Genomic DNA, 17,883 nt, shown 5'->3' on the forward strand with positions numbered 1-17,883 from the left:
CTTCAATCTGTCCTACTCGTGTCCAGTCGGGTCCCCTCGAAAATGGAGCACAGAGATTCCCTTTCAGTTCCAGGTTCAAACGGAAGGATAGGCTTTGCTAGACTTTTGCACTGGTGTTTTCATCTGATGTTTCTTACTTGCGAGCTCTTTCTGGTTCTGATCCTGCCCTTTTGGAAGATCACCTGTCTGTGACCTCGTCGCAGCAGTTGGCGAGGCTCCTTGCTGTTCTTTCTGAATCAGATTCATCAGCCACATCTCTTCATTCCCTTCTAGTCACGCTCTTTATGCAGCACTTCCAACTAGAGATGTTCTGGGCTCACCCGTTATGCCCGTCCTCATAGCCTCAAAGACCCACCATCGTGAAGCAGCATCTACACTTCAAAACAAGCTGGGATCGAAGCGATTTTGGAAAACATTCATCTTCGTCATTTCCAACCAGCAGGCGTCCTGGAAAGCCTCGGCTACCTAACGCACCAATTACTAGTTTAGGCCAATCCTGACATCGGGGAGCATGTTCAATGTTTCGCTCCTGCATCGACTGCCCTTTTCTCAGTGTCTTTCCAATTCACTGTCACTTCTGAACTCAGTCGCATCCCAAGCCAAAACCTGCTGAATCGCCGAGAGTCTCTTGCAAACATCTCCACAGCTTCACAAAACGGAGACTGCTCCGGAAACCATGACCCTAGCCTTTTCTCTCGGCGACAGGTACCGCAAATCTCTTTGCGACAACGCTGAGCGTGTCATCGATTGCGTCTTGGCTGTCAAGACACGGAAACCATCATGGATCCTCCCGGGTATGGCTACGAGTACTGGAAGCACTACCACAGCGACTGTGAGCTTGTCCACGTCATCTGGACCGACTACTGCGGCATCCTCCACGAGAAGCTCGTCCCTGCCGACAGCTTCGGCAGGATGTATCGCAAACATGCCTACAACATTTTCGATTCCGACGACCTCATTCCGTTGACTGTCAGCGGCGCTGCCCTTACCAGCCTTCCCGATGGAAAGTCGGCCGCCGAGAGGATCTACCCTTCTTATAACACTTACAACTTAACCCCGGACTACGATACTGTACAGCCCTGTATCGATAACAGAAGTCGTGCTACTGTCTTCGCTAAGGTGGAGGTTGGCGATGGTCCTCTCGCTGATCCTCGCGAAATACTGAAAGAAGTGTGCGAGGGGCTCGGGTCTGGAAAGAAACAGAAGATCAGAGCATCTTTGGAGTTTCAATTCGTGCTACGAAACCTTTCCGATGAAAAATACACCGACCCAATGGCGATGGCCCAACTCAGGACATAGTACAAAAGCTGGCACGAGCCTTGCGCACCCACGGTCTCAGCGCCACGGGTCTCTCCATCCGGAGCGGCGGCGTCGCGAAGGACGGAGTGGTGACGATAGCTCTCTTCACGAGCGACAACGTTTTGGAATCTGTCGATAATTTTTACAGATTGAAGAGAGCACTGCAATCTATCGCGGGCTCGGAGGGACTGCGACCATCGTTCTTTTTCGCCTCTGAAGAGGTATCAGGTGCCGCATTCTCTGGCACCCCTTTGGACGTAATGTGCCGAAATGAACTGCGCTGCCGCCTTCACCTAGCTCTCGCTTCCGGCAAGTATGCCCGCGACTTTGCCACCGGGATCATGGAGGCCGAGGAGGAGACATCAGCAAATCCAAGCATCTACTCATTCGCGAAGCCAAGCTGGCTCACCTACGGACAGCGGCGGCAATACCGTGGAGATCTGTCGCCGGAACGCGAGTGGATGACCTGGGGCGCTCGCAACTCGAAGACCACTATCAACTTCCCCGAGGGGTGCGAGGTGGGGCGACTGGAGTTTGGCGATATCGACTGTATGGCCAACATGTACCTTGTCGGCGCTGCGGCTTTGATCCTTGGAACCCGGAAGATTGCACATCCCGTTGCGCTGGAGAACATTCCTCAGGGTATGTTGGCTTCCTTGACGAACATCTTCGTCGAAAGTATGCGCAAGCCAATTTGCTAACAGCTAGCTTTTAAGCGACCGATGTCAACGAATACGATGCTGGCTTCACCGGCTCCCGATTTTTCGAGACGTTGAGAGTCCCATTATCTGGTCTCCTTGCGTGTCACAGCATCCGACAAAGCGCACGGCTTCATGGATCGCTTTTGAGAGACACATGGGAAGCTTACCTGGTGGTGCGGAAGATGGAGGACAAGAGCATTGTGGAAATGGTAGCACACGGTCGAGCGACGTCGGCGCGGGAGGTGCTGGAAAAATGGTACTAATCCCATCCCATACATTTTCAGTCAAATGTATCTTTAATTTGGTGAAAGACAGTCAACAGCAATTACCTCGGCCGATCCCGCGAACGTGCCTTGCTTTTAGAACCCCATTTTTCATCTTAGCAGTTCATGATCCGTTCGCGCCTTCTCAAGGACAATGGCTTGAAATTTTCAAGCTTCATGCAGCTGAGAGAGGGACGAGCGCCCTTGGAGGATTGTGCACATGACAACCGGAAGAAGTGCGTCGATGATGAGAGCCTTGGAAAGAGCTCCTCAATTGCCTCGCCGTAGAGCCGGTGCCAACGCGAGGCTTTACCTACGTAGGCCCTCAACTTGTCACATTGTGGGCAGCACGGTGCACCTTGACTGATAATACTCAATTACATTGGAGATTTTCTCGTAGTGTGCAGCCTCTCAATTGGCCCATTCCTCTTTCAGGTCGCCGAATTGCGTGTCGAGCATACTTGACACGGCCGGGTACGGCCTGACAGGCTCCATCTCATACAACGCCACAACACTACGGCGTCGAAAATTCTGACTAGCAGGACTCGGTATCTGTTCCCACGAGTCATCAATCCCTGCTGACCTAGACTCCAGCTTCGAGCGGCTAAGACGGGACTTGTGGCTGAGACTCGACGTGTAGCGCTCAGCCTTTGACTTCAGATTGCTCACGTAGCTCGAGCTCCCGTCCTTCAGATTCGTCACGTATTTTGAGCTCTCGTAGCCGGTAGCTCTATCGCGGACGAGGACGCGGAGTATGGGTATTGATTGCGCAACGATGGTTAAAAGGGGCTCGATGATGTCGAGGCCCATTGACACAACAAACCATTCTGAAGGATGTTAGACTCTGATCTTGATCTCACCACGATAGCGTATGACAACTCACTCGGGAATCCTGGGGTACCTCGCATTCGTTGCGAGACAATCAACTTGCAAAGTGGAACAATGGAGACTCTATTGGGATCATTGTCAGCTCTGCACAATAGAAATATGTCACAGGTGGTCTTCTTACAAGATTCCACAGCCCATTGCTGTTGCTGCTCCAACTTTCTCTGCCGGGCTGAGCCGGAGGCGACAGATCAATTGCAACGGAATGAGAGACAGAATGAAGCTAATCAAATTTTATGGTCAGCAAGTGATGCAACTGCCATGCTGGCAATTTCACGATCGGAATGCACTCACTCTGTTACTGCCGAATAAGCCATATGAAAATCTGCGATTCCTGTCACAACCTCATTCGGCCAACAATGACCTTTGCCCAACGGGTTTGTCAACCGCACATCGCCGTCTTCGTAGTCGAACACGCACTGCCTAGCCCACTGCCGGATGACCAGCAGGATAGTCGCCAGGTTGAAAGACACCATGAGATACCAGACAAGCCACCTCCACGCTGGGTGATGTCCCGGGTTCAGCAACCTCAGGATCGTGGCACAGAATGCGGTCTTGGTGAGCGCGCACGCGATCGCAGCTGCGACCTTGGCGAAGAGAAGGCTGAAATTCCCATCGTCAGGTGTCGCGGCTAGGTACACGGACGCAGAGATGTTAGCCGCGACGATGCAGCCCCAGCCGCCTAGCAGGACGTGGTCGTCCCACCAGAAGCCCGCGGCGTAGTGCTGGCGGCACCAGAGGCGCAGGCCGAGGAATGTCGTGGAGAGGGCGAAGAGGACCCATATCGTGGCTAATACCCCAGCCTCGGTGGTGGCCATTGCGGCGGGTTGCGCTGTGAGTCCCGAATACCGTCGTTTGTGCGATAGAAGGCAGACCTATGTCGAGGTGGCGCCCTTCTCATATTCCATGGCAGCTAGACTGCAGGTGCTATAATTGAGCTCGGAGGCTCCGATCGCTGTTGATCGGCCAGCACATGGCTGTGGCGTGGGTGGTTGGCCGGCCATGATCGCAAATTTCGTCTTCCCAGGTTCCAAGCTTCGCCGAAGTCCGTTTGCTGCTCTCCCTTTTCTTAGGCGGCTGGTCCTTGTATATAGCTGTCGACTCGTATCTGCATGGAATGTGGTTACAAATAGAACGTTGCGCCGCAGGCCGTTGTGAAAATGGAGCCCCTGACTCGGGGCCGCGTGCCCACACAATTTCATAACAAGATTTGGGGGCCGACCCCGATTATGGAGAACTCGTAATTTGCAAGCCACTCAGCCTCTGCTTCCTCGAGTATCGTCATAATGACTTGGAAGTTTTGCGGGCATTGAATTACATCGCCACAATGCTCGCCTCGTGTGTTTGCTCTACGCCATCAAGAAACCACATGGTGAAGTCCATATTTAGTGCCCTTGGAATTCATCTCGCTTAAGGCTGTGGGCGTAGGGTGCGGGCTGTCAAACCCTGAGGCTGAGTAACAGACATCTGCATGTGGTAAAATGCTCCGTGCCCGTGCCTGAAAGTGCTACACGAGGCCGGTGGGAAAAGCTTGGATGTCCTTGCCAGCACAGCCAAGTGAGGAGAGTTTTCATGCCAAGATATTTTCTGACAGCATAAGAGTGCCACTTCTGTTGTTTACTGAAACTGGGCAGTAACAGTGCAGGTGACAACAAAATTTTGAGTCACATGCCACCAGTCAAATATTCTTGCATTTCGGAGGCGCTTCCGGGGTTGGGATGCTGCAGCTCTTGAAAATAGATGTCGAGGAGCAGGCCCAAGTCTGTTCAAGCACAAAGGAGGCTGTTAAGTTGTTTCATTCTTTCTGAAAGGAAGTCCAAGGAGATGACTGACCGCTACTGATCATACCGACCGTAGCTCCCAACTAGGCTTGGAAGCGAGTACAGGAATTGTGGAGTGTTCGGAGAGAAATACAGTGCCTACGAAGGCCGACGAAGTAGGCAGTTACAATAGCGTTTATTGGATCGTATGAGGACGAATGAGGGAGAAAAGCTGCTGGCGTCTGCCGTATTTGCCATCAATTCGTCTCTGAGGATGACTTGTCACTAGCAACTTTTGAGTCCCATGGCTGGCCACCAAGCTGGACCAAGGCATTTCCCATTCCATTCTTTTAGCAGAGACTCTAGATCTAGGAGTCATTGTCTGATATGGAGTAACTTATAAGAAACGTTACCGAGCTGTGGGACGCAGTCCCGAGACGATAATTTCGTTTTGAAGTCGTTGTACTTCTTGAAGCTCGCCCCAAAAGTTCATGGATACGTGCCCAGGTGGCCGGCATTAATTTCCAACCTGCAACATATTTTTATTGAGACTGTCGAAAACTCTTCATTGCGTGCTAGCTACTGGTAAAATAAATAAAAAAAACAAGCATAATTTTCGCTTCCGGTCAGTTGCGCATGTATGGATTGACCGAAATGGGGACGACAGCTTGCTTCTATGACTCACTTCACATCTCGATTTTCACATCTCGATCAGCAGAGCGGCTTCATCGGCCTGCATCGGTAGCGTGCCTGCATGCCCGAGCAAGGCCGTCACTGAAGAGCCGGACAGGCGCGATGTAAAGCGAAGACGCGTACTTTGTCAGTGCAAAGTAGCACTCGGCTGTCAGCGAGACGTCACAATGTGTTAATAATCAATTGACCTAGCCGGTTCGTCCGATGATCATCTAGGCTCCCGATTTCCGTCTCGTTTCTTGCCCGGGTACCAGGGTGCAGGCAGGGTTGGAGCAAGACTTCCGGGCCGCAGCCCAGGAGGCCAAGTTGGCAGAACTCGATGTTTATAAGTTTAGATCCATTGCGCTGGGGCTAGGCCTCAAAAAGCCTCCAAGTAGGCTTGAGGCTCAACGTTTCTGTGTATGCGCCAGGACGCCCATTGCCGGGGCGCAGGGATAATCATTCATCACATCCGCGGGACCTTGCATTTACGCCGCCATGTGGTCTCTTCGCGTCGGTGTGATTTACTGCACATTGTTCAATTCTTTCAATTCCACGCGCAGTCCACGGGAGATCGTCGATGTACCCGTCATTGAATGCGAGATTTGTCCGTCCATCAGAGTAAGTGATGGGTATCTCCGAGGTCGCCGAGAATTTGTTTGCGCACGTTTTAGTACATCTGGTCGAGCTGGTCCACGGTGACGCGCTACTAGTAACGCGGAGGAAATAGTAGACGTCACACGCTCACCGTCCCACGCCCTTGCTCGCACTGAATTGCGGCCCTGCACATGCAATTGTCCTACCGCAGATTGAGGTCTTTTCGCCCGCTCCGCACCTGTCTGCGCCCATAACCGCGAATGACACTTTGTACACTGGAAGGCTACTCACCTCCCCCACGTGCTGCATGTTGCTCATCAGGCAGACAGCAATGCAGCAACAAGTCAGCTTCGTGAGCAATGGTAGACTGTTGGCCATGTACTACTACCTAGGTACACGTTTAAAAGTAGAGATTTCAAACACCGGTTGCCACTCCGAAAGCTTGTGAGACCACCTCCAAGACCACGTGCGATCAGAGATCTCACGACGACAAGTTGCAGGGATAACGTAATTTTTCTGCGGTCTAGAAGTCGTCGACGTAAGTGCTACGGCACGACGAGCACTGTCACTGTCGCCTACCCCCTCCACAGACCATCTTCGTCCTCCACCACCGGGATGGCGATCACACCTTGACAAGATCCTTGCCACACATGTGCGCCTTTTGCTTTCCTGACGCCGTGCCTGATTTCCAAGCAGAATCTGGTGAGAACCATGGGGTTTGCCATGCCTAGCTCGCTCAACATGGCAAAGAGCCCACATTCCGATGGCTCCTCGTCATAGAGCTCAGAGACACTGAGGATCCAGACAGACAGATCATTGTGTATATAATGGACGAGCTTCCTTTGTTGCATTGCATCCGAGATTCGCTCTGCACCTCTCACCTAGCTCAACCAACACAACCATGGCTGGATTCCTCGCCGTTGGTGGTATTCTTGCTCTCACAAGGCCGGCTTTCGCCGCGCCCGTCATCGAGGAGCGTGTGGTCTCTACCCCGACAACCACCATCACATCGGCCGCGGCCCTGACGGCATCAGTCGTGCCTCATACCGATGTCACGAGCCACGGCCCGTACACTGGCCCCTCGCCCACGACTACCGGAGCGCAGTCTACAAGCGTCCTTGCCGCCTCCGTCCCGGCTTTGCCGCCAAACCCAGCAAAGTTCGACTACCCTGCTGACGGTGAGCTTCACGCCGACCAGCCTGCGCCCTACACACCTGCTGGCGGGCAAGGCACCAACGGTTCTGAGCCCGTGTACCGCGTACAGTCCGACTTTGACTACCAGTCTATTGCTGTTGGCTTGTACCAAGAATGGATCGAGTTGGATCTCTTCCACTACGGTCTCGCCACGTACTCCGTTGAGGATTTCGAGGCTGCCGGCTTGACTGCCGAGGATCGATATCTGCTGCAGTTTATGGCTGAGCAGGAGGTCGGACATGCGACACTTCTGACAAATTTGCTCGGAGATAACGCTCCCAAGCAGTGCACATACAACTACCCATCAATGAATGTGCGCGAGTACATCGACTTCTCCCAGAAGTTGACTCGATGGGGCGAGTCCGGTGTTTACGGTTTCCTCAACCACCTCGATGCTCGCGAGGTTGGACAGCTGCTGCTGCAGTCCATCACCACCGAGGCGCGTCAGCAGATGATCTTCCGCCAGTTCAACGGCCAGTTCCCAATGCCCGTCTGGTTCGAGTGCGGAATCCCCCAGTCGTGGGCGTGGACCCTGCTCGCCCCGTACATCTCGTCCTGCCCCGAGGGCACGCAGCAACTCATCTGGCAGAACTTCCCCGCCCTCCACATCCTGAACCAGCCCAACGCGGCCCGTATCGACGGCGCTGATGTGTTCAACGAGACCCGGGGCGACTACGCCAACACCCTGAGCACCGACGACATCGAGCCCCAGGACGCGTGCGCCGACTCGGACGTCGTCGGCGAGGACTGTTCCCCGGCCATCACCCACAACCGCACCCAGCCGCTGTCCTACCCCGGTCGCCAGGTCTTCCTGCAGTGGGAGGAGCCCGGCCAGGCCGTCGGCCCCAACAACAGCTACGTTACCTCGACCTCGGCCGGCGCGCCCAAGTTCGCGCTCTGGGCCTCGCAACTCAACGTGACCTACTCGCCGCTGCTGAACGTCAGCGGCAACTCGGCATACACCATCCAGCCCAATGTCTCCACCTATGAGGGCGACCCGGCTATCAACGGTACCATGTTCCTGGCCCTCACTGACGAGGACCTGTATGTCACGCCATTCAACCTGACCGCTGTGAACCCTCACGTCTATGCTCTGGCTCTGTACCAGGCTGGTTAGAGGGAAGCAATTCAAATTGTTTCAAAATTAGAGATATCATGGTGTAATTTAGCGGAGGCCAAGTGGAAGAAGATAATTCTCATATGTGTAGCCACATCTAATTAGCGAATGTATGAATCATAACCTATGCCAACAGACCTCCGGGGACTCATTATGATGTCAACGTCCTTGTGATGAAGCATTATCCGGATACAATTAATGCGTCTAATAAAACAAATTCAAATAATCAGGTAAGAATTTCTTGCCTTGAAATCTTGGCTCCATCAAATTGGCCAGTTTAAAACCAAGTGAGCTGGTTATGAACTGATAAAGCGCCTTCAGATTACCCCAACCTGGTCCACGCTGTGTCTAAAAAGGAAACCCTTCGAGCGTACCTAGGTAGCCAACAGTGCACATCTCCATGGAGCAGTATGCTGTATGCGTATCCGGCACGCCCAAACCCGTTTTCTCATCCTGTTGTCTAGTTCATAGATCTGACATAACAGCTCTGCCAAACAAGTCATCCTCGCGCTGGCTGTAAGGGCTTGGTACTTCTAGAGAGACATCAAGCCATATGCGAGCAAGCCACAAGTCTTCCAACTCCTTCATGGACGTTGCAGTCGGAAGATCTTCTTCTCTTTCTCCTCGCCGTGGGACGGCGTCGATCTGTCCGCAACATGAACAAAGCCACACTTGGCAGCAACGCGCTCACTGCCATCATTCCCGACAATGATATGAGTTTCGAGGAAGTCGCGTGTCCACTCATCCATCCCTCTCAAGCCCTCCGGAAAGGCGTTCCAGTACGTGTCCAGGAACCCCTGTAACGCCTCGGTCGCGTACCCACTACCCCAGAACTTGTCATCCAGGATGTAGAAAACCTCGGGCGGTGCCGTGATGCCGACGAAGCCGATCACGGTTCCGTACGCGAGGCCCTCTGCGATGCTGGACTCATGTTGCGGGTCTGGCACGACGATGGCGAATGAGAACCCGTCTGGCTTCATCATCAGCTCGATGCGCCTGACGCTGTGCGACTTGACGGCGTCTTTTTCGGTCTCGACTCCAGGCCTGCAAAGGGCGGTCAGTCGGTGGAAAGGCTTGGGTTGGTGGAGTTGAGTCGAGGCTCACATGTACTGCATTACTTTGGAGTTCATTCTGATTGTGTGAAGTGCAGACAAGTCTTCGGGTGTGACGGGACGGAGGTAGATGCGCTCGGTCCTGACGGCGACCGCGTGTTGGGGTGGGAGATCTGGGTACTTTGACATGGTGACCCCTCTGACATAGGATATGAGAGGCGCACTTTGTAGTATGAATTAAGCGGTGTCAGTGGATGGCGATGTTGTCCACAATGAATGGAAGAGCGGTGGCAAAAAAGCTCCAACAGCTGTATTTCTGGAGAGTACAACTATGCCCTTGCATATGTTTTGGGGGGAAATGCCAGGTGGTCAGCCATCTCAGGCTCATCTCAAATTGTACTAGCTTCCTCATTAATGCTTACCGCGCTTCTAAGACAACAGCCGTGGGTGCATAACTTTAGATTAGCCCTAGACGCGAGTGCGGTGTCCAGTAGGGCCGCACCTAAATAAGCCATCATGTCGATCAGGGAACGTAAAGCTGCACGTTGAGACATGCACCACTACTACTGATAAGGCAGCCTGCGCCTGGGAGTTGGCCACACCTTATGTGTTACATCCAATGTTCTGTGCCAGGCTCACATGACATTCATTAAACACATAAGCTCCTCCGAAGCCAACTCAGGTTTATATGTGAGTCTAAAAGGTGTGCGATAACAAAGATAAATTCTCTGGGAGAAAATTTACTTTCTGGTCACCTCACTCACAGCATTCAGTTGTCTACATCGCTTGCAGAATTGATTGCCTGGCTAACTTCCGGAAAAGCGAGCAGGACTTTTTACAACTTTTCATATCCATCATCATGATTTTTTCCCTTGGCGAAAAAGTCTCCATCCAAGCACCCGGCCTTACCAATTGACTGGCGGGATATCAAGTCTGACACCAGGCATTTCGTTGAGCGGACGAGGAGTACAATTGCCAGCCAAGCAAACGTCACGAATTTCGATGGCATGGTCGTAGTAGGAAGGCTGAGAAGTGGTCCCCGACAGACAGACTCGCAATCTCTCGTGTGGAAAGGCGGGTATTCCGGTTCAAGAACTTGGTGAGGACATGGACCGCGAGAGATAGACCACGCCTGCTTTCTGGTCAATTATGGCATATCAGAGAAAACGAAAGTCCAGCTCTTCGGTAATTCAACGCAAATGAAATTGAGATGCAAAAATTGAACCCGAAAATTAGGTAACAAGCTACCAAATACAGAAGTGGCACTACTCAGATTGCTCCTTGATAGTACTTACGTTCGCCGCCTTTTTTGTTGGGCATCGCAAGAGCAGGAATGTGTCCTAGCAAGCAAAATCTGAGTTTCTGGCATTTGGAGCCTGCCTCAAGCTACGGCGACTGTTCATTTGCAGATATGGAGCTGCTCCCTGCCGAGTAGTCCTTGCTTGGGTCATACTTTGGCAGGTGAGGCATTGACGTTTTGCTATACTTCTCAATGAGGTACAGCATATTATTCAGGGCACTGTATGCCGTCAGACTGCTGTCTCAAGTGGGACCATGATGCGCGTCTCGTACTTACGCGTTTCTGAATCTCTGTCGCTTTTCGCAAGCGGCCACATTGAGGTCGAATTTCAAGCTGTAAAGCCTGTTCCGGTCGTCGAAGGCATCTTGCGGCTCGGATGGTGGAAATATCCGCTTGTACTCATCCAGGTATGATTGACCAAGGTTCTCTGCGCGAGGTCGCCTCCAGGCTCCAAGGTCTAACTCGTTGTGGCCATAGAAAGATCCCGTATCCACAAACATGATGTCGCCCGTCTCCTTGTCCGTGCCGATGTTTCCTGCCCATATGTCTCCATGGATGAGGCGGGGCTTGATAGGGTTCGGCCCGTCTTGCAGCGGATCTAGCAGGGTCGGGACGACGGCCTCGAGGAGGTGCTTTGCTGCCGTGGACAGCTCTGGCCAGTTTCCGTTCTTCGCGGCATCTGTCTCGACAGCTGTCTTCAGAATCCGCGTGAAGTACACTGTCCAACTGCTTTCCCAGCCCTCAGGATGCGGTGCGATTGCCTGGTGTGTAGGCACGGCGAACCCGAACTTGGCGTTGGGAGAAACCAGACGGTGCAACTGAGCCAAACGCTGGGATACTCTCTGAGGGCTAGGGATACTTTCATCCAGGTGATGGAAATCCTCGATCAAGAAGTACGTGTCTGGATCAGCAAATACATACTTACCCCGGGCGACTGGCTTGGGTACCATCCCGGGGATGAGACCATCGATGAGGCTCAGAGTAGTGTGTTCACCCTCACAAAGCTGTGGCGCAATTTCGTCAATTGCCAACTTTTCAGAAACAAGGGTTATTAGCAGCCAGATTACTCATTGGCATGTACCTAGGTAGTCTCCCTTATGGGTGATGGCAAATCGTCATACCTTCACAAAGTACTGTTTGACCTCGCCACCAGGAAGCTCGACATCCATGCGACCGGTTTGGGTGTAAGCGGAGTCACCGTGATCCTCTGCTTTTAAGACTTTTGAGCCGAATGGTAATACTGCAAGACCCCAGAGTAAGCGATCATCTTGTGCAAGTAAACTCAACCCACTGTCACGGATGTCTTACCGTCCAAGACTGTCTTGTCCACAGGGAAATCCCCTATGATCCCTGGGAGAATGCCTTCTTTCTTTATGGTAATGTTCAGACGCATTCTGAATCTTGTGATTCTCGAGACTTTGACACTCAAAGCTCTGTAATTTGGGCCTCAAATGGAGAGAGAGAGAGAGAGTAATTGAGCACTTGTTCTGGGGCTTGTCAGGTATCGATTCAAGACATACTCATCAAGAGTATATAAGTGGTGAAATCCGGTGTGTGCATGTGATTTGTGGGTTGTTGATTGTAAGTTGTTGGCTGGAGGGGAAAGGTTTGGGAACGTTACTGATCCAGCAATTTATGTCAGTAGCACAAAGCAAGCGTGAGCCATCGAACAGAGTCCGGCTACGGACTCACATGATTCTCAGCCCGAGTTGTGATTCAGAGTAATGAGGGGCAGGAATCAGGCCTGTCCCTGACCCGGGTGAAGTGATTTGACATGCCAGTCACAACTGAGATTTCTGTAGGCAGCACACAGGCTTGATGCAAACCTTGAAGAGCGGCTGCTTCGTTGTTTTCTTATGTTTCCAAGGTGCTCTTTCTGTCGCTCTGTTTGCCAAACACCAGTCACAGTCAACATTATGACCAAAGCCGTGTAAAGGAGCCAACTCCATGCCAAGGCCTCTGAACCAGCAAGGTCAACAAACCGAATTGTGCTACTGAGGATGCTTGGGGCCAGGCTCATGGTTGTACGAGAACTCTTCATCTTTTGGCCACCACAGGCCAAGTCATATCCTCGTTCAGCTTCACGATCCCCACAATCCTGACCCAACATCAGCATCATATATCGCCCACCAATGAGATAGCCCGTGTGATCCATAGAACATTTCGTCATAATTAATGTTTGGGCATCATCCAACAAGAGTTTATCCTCACTAGTACCCAGCCAATTCTAATCCATGTAAACATCAACTTGTGTTGTAGGTCAACATTCTCTAGAATCATGATGTGATAAGTTGGCAGTCTGCTATCCTAAATTCATCTTTGCGTGAGCTTAAACCTGGTATGCCACCAGGGGTGCAGAAAATATGAGAGCTCATGACAAGAACACCACCGCTCCAAAGCCCCAATAATGCCTGGCATACTTTTCATACGAGATTGTCACTGCTCAATGAGATATACATCGAAATCACCGTGAGTTTGAAGATTCAAGTCCTGGTAGTCTCTTTACTGTAGCTACCAGTCATAGGCAAGGCACCGCCTCCGCATACTTGACATTCACACCGAGGCAAGGACTTCAAAGCTAATTACCTCTGTGACTCATCAAACAAACGCATCAGCGCTTTCGTGGGCTCTCACTTGAGGAGACGATTCTGAATACCTAAGCGATCAATTCAAGCCCATTTCTTAAGGTGACACACGAACTAAGATACATTCCAAGGAACTAACAAAATGGCGAACGTACTGGACTAGACTCGATGCTTGCTTCATGTAATCACAAAAGCTGGCAGCAGCTATGATGATAAGGGCCGAGGACGAGCCATTTCTTGTGTCATGCAACAGTGAGCTCAATTCCATTACATAACCGTCATGCAGGATTCTGTACCAATGGATGAGGCAGCAAACATGCAGTGTTACAATTGACCGACTTGCTCTCGACAACTCGGAGAGTAAACCCACAGCACATGTCCATCTAGGCGTCACTTCGCAAATGGTAGTTTCCCCGTTTTAACCTAGATGCAACTCAGTGCAACGTTCAGGTTGGTAGTGATTGGGGCACTCATGATACGAGTTTTGGTGTTTGCTATTTGTGTAGCGTCGTATCCCACGGCCGTGTAAGTCAACACGGAGTGCTTGTACCACAATCCTGCTGCTCATCTTGCTTCCTTAGTATGTGCCCATTCTCCTCCTGGTTCTCTTCATCAAACCTCTGTAACAAACTTTTCTTTCAATTATTTGATCCAAAGGATATGAATACCAGCACGTTGAAGAACTGACTTCTGAAAACTTGATCAATGGATGTACGCGAAGTGCTCAACTCGGAGACCACACCGTCCTACCCAGAACAAAACAGAACCATCAATGCCGCATCCAAACCAACAGAAGGACCTGCTGAAGCCGAAGACAAGCATGCAAAATCGAAACGGGTCCTCCAAAGCGCGCGACCCCGACGCAGAAGACTGGGCAGAAGAGCAGACCCTTCCATGATTGGCTTGATCACGGAGTTGCGCCAAATCAATACCCACCTGACACGAATGACTGATCAGCAGCGACGCCAACAACTCGAGCACGAGACGTTGAGGAACACACGTGCCGGTATCTCCTGTGCGCCCATCACAACCACAGAGCTCTCTTCAGGAAGCCGCTTGTTCCACACTGAGTGGTATTCGGGATTCAGCTCTAGGTCGACGAGGGATCTCAAATACTACTTTCTGGCCATTTACGGTGGGGATCTCAACCCAGATACGTCGGCAAATAGCGACTTCCATGCTTTTAATTGCGGAAGGGACCCTATACAAGTTGATCGCCGCCTGGAGCTCATATCTCTTGACTATGACTCGCCGCATGATGGGCGCAATTTCAAAACTCGGAGTCTAGGGGTCTGGGACCAGCGCGCGTTACCAGAAGCCGAGAGCATTGCAAGGTACTACTCGTCCGATCACCCCCGGGACGACGGCGTTGAGTGGCGAACCCGCTGTAACCTGGGGACGTTGAGAAGCTTAGTTAATGCGCACTGGTTTGTAAAACTGGTGATTTCTCGTGGAAGAGCGTTCACTTTATATATTGGCGACGACTCTTTCAAGGATTGCTGCCTTGACACTCGTGTTTCTCACTGCGGACACCCCATTCCCAGTATTATGACGCTTAGGTGGACCTCGATACATGTATGCGCACGATGAGGAAGGCAACTATAATCGCAACTATTATTCTTACGAGCCTGATGATGATCCTCGTCCTATAATTGGCCATATCTGGTAAGTGCATGGTGATTGTATTGGTTGATGTCCCTAGTTATGATGAAAATTGAAGCTGACTGTGCATTACGATTTCGATCAGTTTACCAGCATGTCAAGTTACGACCACGAGCTGATGATTGTGTTTCCCTTCAAGGCAGTCTCGCTAATTCTGTCACTTAGTTATGGACAACACTTTTCTCCGAGGAAGAGAAGTGGGCGATATTAAAAGTGGTGTGGTCCGGGGGATGCAATTTGAGGCACTTCACTTTCTGCGATCTTTCTGCGGTACTTGGCCCGAGAATCACGTAATGAGAACACAGCTTAACGCAAACTTTTTCTTGGCCTTCGTTTCAGTACAACTCCATCTTTGCTTTCTAGACAGCAGCAAACAGCCAGAATCACTACCGTCACAAAGCGATAATTTTTCCCGATTTGAGGGATTTGGAATGATCCGAGAGCACCACTCACTAAGTGCGTCATTGCCCACTCGAAAGGGAAACCACTACACACTCTTGGAGCACCGCATCTCACTCTCATTTCATGGCCTCCTGGACGCAGAATATCCTCCCGTGTTCTCACTCATCGTTCTTCGAGATACTGGTGGGAAAAGATTCGAAATGTTTGAAGGTTACGGAGTTGAAAAGAAACCATTACATATTGAATGTAGCGGTAGGGCTGCGGGATTATGCGCCTTCCAGGGAATGGTCTGGGCGGCCTTGGAGAAAAGGCATAGAGGCTGGCAGGATGTGCTCGACCTGCTGGATAATGAATTGAGCGTCAGTGTGAGTAGTTCAGATCTGAACGGTTTTGTGGCTTGCATTTACCCCAGCTGTTTGTACCTTTACAAGGCGCCTCTGTCTCTGTGAGACGGGTAAATGTCCATCGCGTCGTGGCTAAACGATTTGAGAGATGCTGACCTATGAACAATAAGTTGGACGATATACTGAATACTTCTTTGCGAGATGAACACATCTTCAGTGACCCGTTTGAGCGATCTAAGATGTACTTCAGTGTGCTAGAGTTGTTGCGAGACATTTCTGAATGGAGGGCACAGACTTTCCGGGATCTCAAAGTTTATGATGGCATGTTTTATGGGCCCAACAAATTCACAGAAATGAGTCCTTGTCTGGCTACGAACTGGAAATCATTGTCTCTCTATGCCTCAGAGATCGAAAAAGAGTTCCAAGCGCGCATCTCTGAGAAACATGACCAGATTGGGGGCCTGCGGGACGGTGTGAGTACAATTCCGTCATCTATGTCTGAGCCCACAGACAAGACCCTAGATATATTGACACATATTGCCAGCTTTTCAACGTCACTACAGTAATGGAGGCTACAAGATCGACATCTTTGAGCCGACAAGTTATCGTACTCACTATAGTAACCGTCGTCTTACCTCCGAGCTTCGTGGCGGTGAGTGGACAACATAGCACTCAAACACCAAACTGAACATTAAATTTTTTTTACTGACAATTAAACAGACGGTTGTGGATCCGTAGATAGCGGGCAGGCAGCTGCTTACATAAGCAGCGTTGCAGCCCAAAACACCAGAGGCACTGCCCTCTGAGCGTAATTAGCAACCAAGCAACCTACACACCCATACCGTACAGTCTACAGCGTCCCTCGTGATCGTTGCAGTGCTGTTCAGTGGGTTAGGTGCATAAAGAAGCACACGGTTCTCAATATTCAAGCTTTCCAGAAAGGAGATGTTGGCACAACCTACAAGATCACCACAGCAATCTTGTCTCTTATCACGTACCTTGTGGCGATCCTTCTCGTCATTCTCGTGGCGAGATGGCAGTCTATTAAGACGGCTACCTGGTGGGTGGTAGGAGATGTCTTCCGGACAGCGAAGGCGAAGGTGTCAAGCTACGCTCGGAACACAGGATCGGGGAACGATAAGCCCGAGAGGTTTGGCTCCAGGGCTTCACAATCTAATGATAGTTTGAGATCAGAACAAGGTAGTGCTGGTTGAAGTTTTCGAATTCAGTAACAACCTAATCATAAGCGATCAAATATGCCAGTGATCTTCACATTGTACAGTAGGTGTGGGTCATGTGCTTTGCCGCCAACAATTGCGATACCTGGCGACGGCATTGGATGCGATTGTACGCTTTCATGACCAGAAAAGCAAACACATAACTTACATATTCATCAAACGACGACCTGCGGTCACAACCGACCAGCTGTGTTGAAATGTCAGCACACCCTGTGACGCGGCCTCGAGTTAGGTGCATGGAAGCGTCAGACGGAGGTTGAGTCACCCCGACGTGTTTCACAAGGTTCATCTGACATACGCCGGCGCGCCTTACGGCCACACAACAGTGCTCATTCGACAATTGCCGTGGAGGACATTCCTTTGTGTCTACGCACCGGAGCACAGTCAGATGGTCGTGTCCGGGCTGAAAAAAAATGGATGCTGCCTGCTTTGTACACCAGGCCACATTTTCCTGACCTGCAACCCAGCAGTGTCACAAAATTCTCCTGTGCATCTCAACAAAACCCGGCGCTCGCCTCGCCTGTTTTCCGATGAACTCGGAGTCCTAGCTCGTTCTCCGCTTGCGTAGCGAAACCCAAATATCAGCGACTTGCCGAGGGACCCACGAACCTTCTGGCTCATCGCCCAAGTACCACCACGAACAGACGCACGACTCCTTTTACCACCGCCTGGTGCAAGCGAGGCGCAAATACTCGCCTGTTATGCGCTATTGATAACTTTTCCTACCATACCAACAATTCATGTGCCATATTTACGGTAAACTTGCGTCGTACACGTCGTCGTAAGCAACTAGCCGGCGGGGGCGCCATGAA

General features: G+C 51.2%; 6 protein-coding genes across 6 annotated transcripts; 3 read left to right on the forward strand and 3 right to left on the reverse strand.

Annotated features, from left to right (window-relative positions):
* Positions 1-780: 780 nt before the first annotated feature.
* Positions 781-2,263, forward strand: INS49_002377 (uncharacterized protein; the record flags this gene model as incomplete). Its single annotated transcript, XM_043163190.1, has 3 exons — positions 781-1,298; positions 1,340-1,941; positions 2,016-2,263. 3 exons carry the CDS (start codon positions 781-783, stop codon positions 2,261-2,263), a joined length of 1,368 nt encoding a protein of 455 aa, XP_043031696.1.
* A 411-nt stretch (positions 2,264-2,674) lies between these two features.
* INS49_002378 (uncharacterized protein) lies at positions 2,675-3,966 on the reverse strand (the record flags this gene model as incomplete). Its single annotated transcript, XM_043163191.1, has 3 exons — positions 2,675-3,090; positions 3,147-3,155; positions 3,513-3,966. The coding sequence occupies 3 exons, from the start codon at positions 3,964-3,966 to the stop codon at positions 2,675-2,677; spliced, it is 879 nt and encodes a 292-aa protein (XP_043031697.1).
* Positions 3,967-7,078: 3,112 nt separating this feature from the next.
* INS49_002379 (uncharacterized protein) lies at positions 7,079-8,488 on the forward strand (the record flags this gene model as incomplete). Its single annotated transcript, XM_043163192.1, has 1 exon — positions 7,079-8,488. One exon carries the CDS (start codon positions 7,079-7,081, stop codon positions 8,486-8,488), a length of 1,410 nt encoding a protein of 469 aa, XP_043031698.1.
* Positions 8,489-9,072: 584 nt separating this feature from the next.
* INS49_002380 (uncharacterized protein) lies at positions 9,073-9,729 on the reverse strand (the record flags this gene model as incomplete). The annotated part of the gene is made up of 2 exons (XM_043163193.1): positions 9,073-9,532; positions 9,593-9,729. 2 exons carry the CDS (start codon positions 9,727-9,729, stop codon positions 9,073-9,075), a joined length of 597 nt encoding a protein of 198 aa, XP_043031699.1.
* A 1,197-nt stretch (positions 9,730-10,926) lies between these two features.
* Positions 10,927-12,233, reverse strand: INS49_002381 (uncharacterized protein; the record flags this gene model as incomplete). Its single annotated transcript, XM_043163194.1, has 4 exons — positions 10,927-11,059; positions 11,117-11,871; positions 11,962-12,080; positions 12,149-12,233. 4 exons carry the CDS (start codon positions 12,231-12,233, stop codon positions 10,927-10,929), a joined length of 1,092 nt encoding a protein of 363 aa, XP_043031700.1.
* Positions 12,234-15,689: 3,456 nt separating this feature from the next.
* Positions 15,690-16,571, forward strand: INS49_002382 (uncharacterized protein; the record flags this gene model as incomplete). Its single annotated transcript, XM_043163195.1, has 4 exons — positions 15,690-15,854; positions 16,004-16,306; positions 16,378-16,485; positions 16,554-16,571. The coding sequence occupies 4 exons, from the start codon at positions 15,690-15,692 to the stop codon at positions 16,569-16,571; spliced, it is 594 nt and encodes a 197-aa protein (XP_043031701.1).
* Between the last annotated feature and the right edge of the window lie 1,312 nt (positions 16,572-17,883).

This window comes from Diaporthe citri (genome assembly GCF_014595645.1).
Source record: "Diaporthe citri strain NFHF-8-4 chromosome Unknown scaffold_1, whole genome shotgun sequence".
NCBI classification, from domain to species: domain Eukaryota; kingdom Fungi; phylum Ascomycota; class Sordariomycetes; order Diaporthales; family Diaporthaceae; genus Diaporthe; species Diaporthe citri.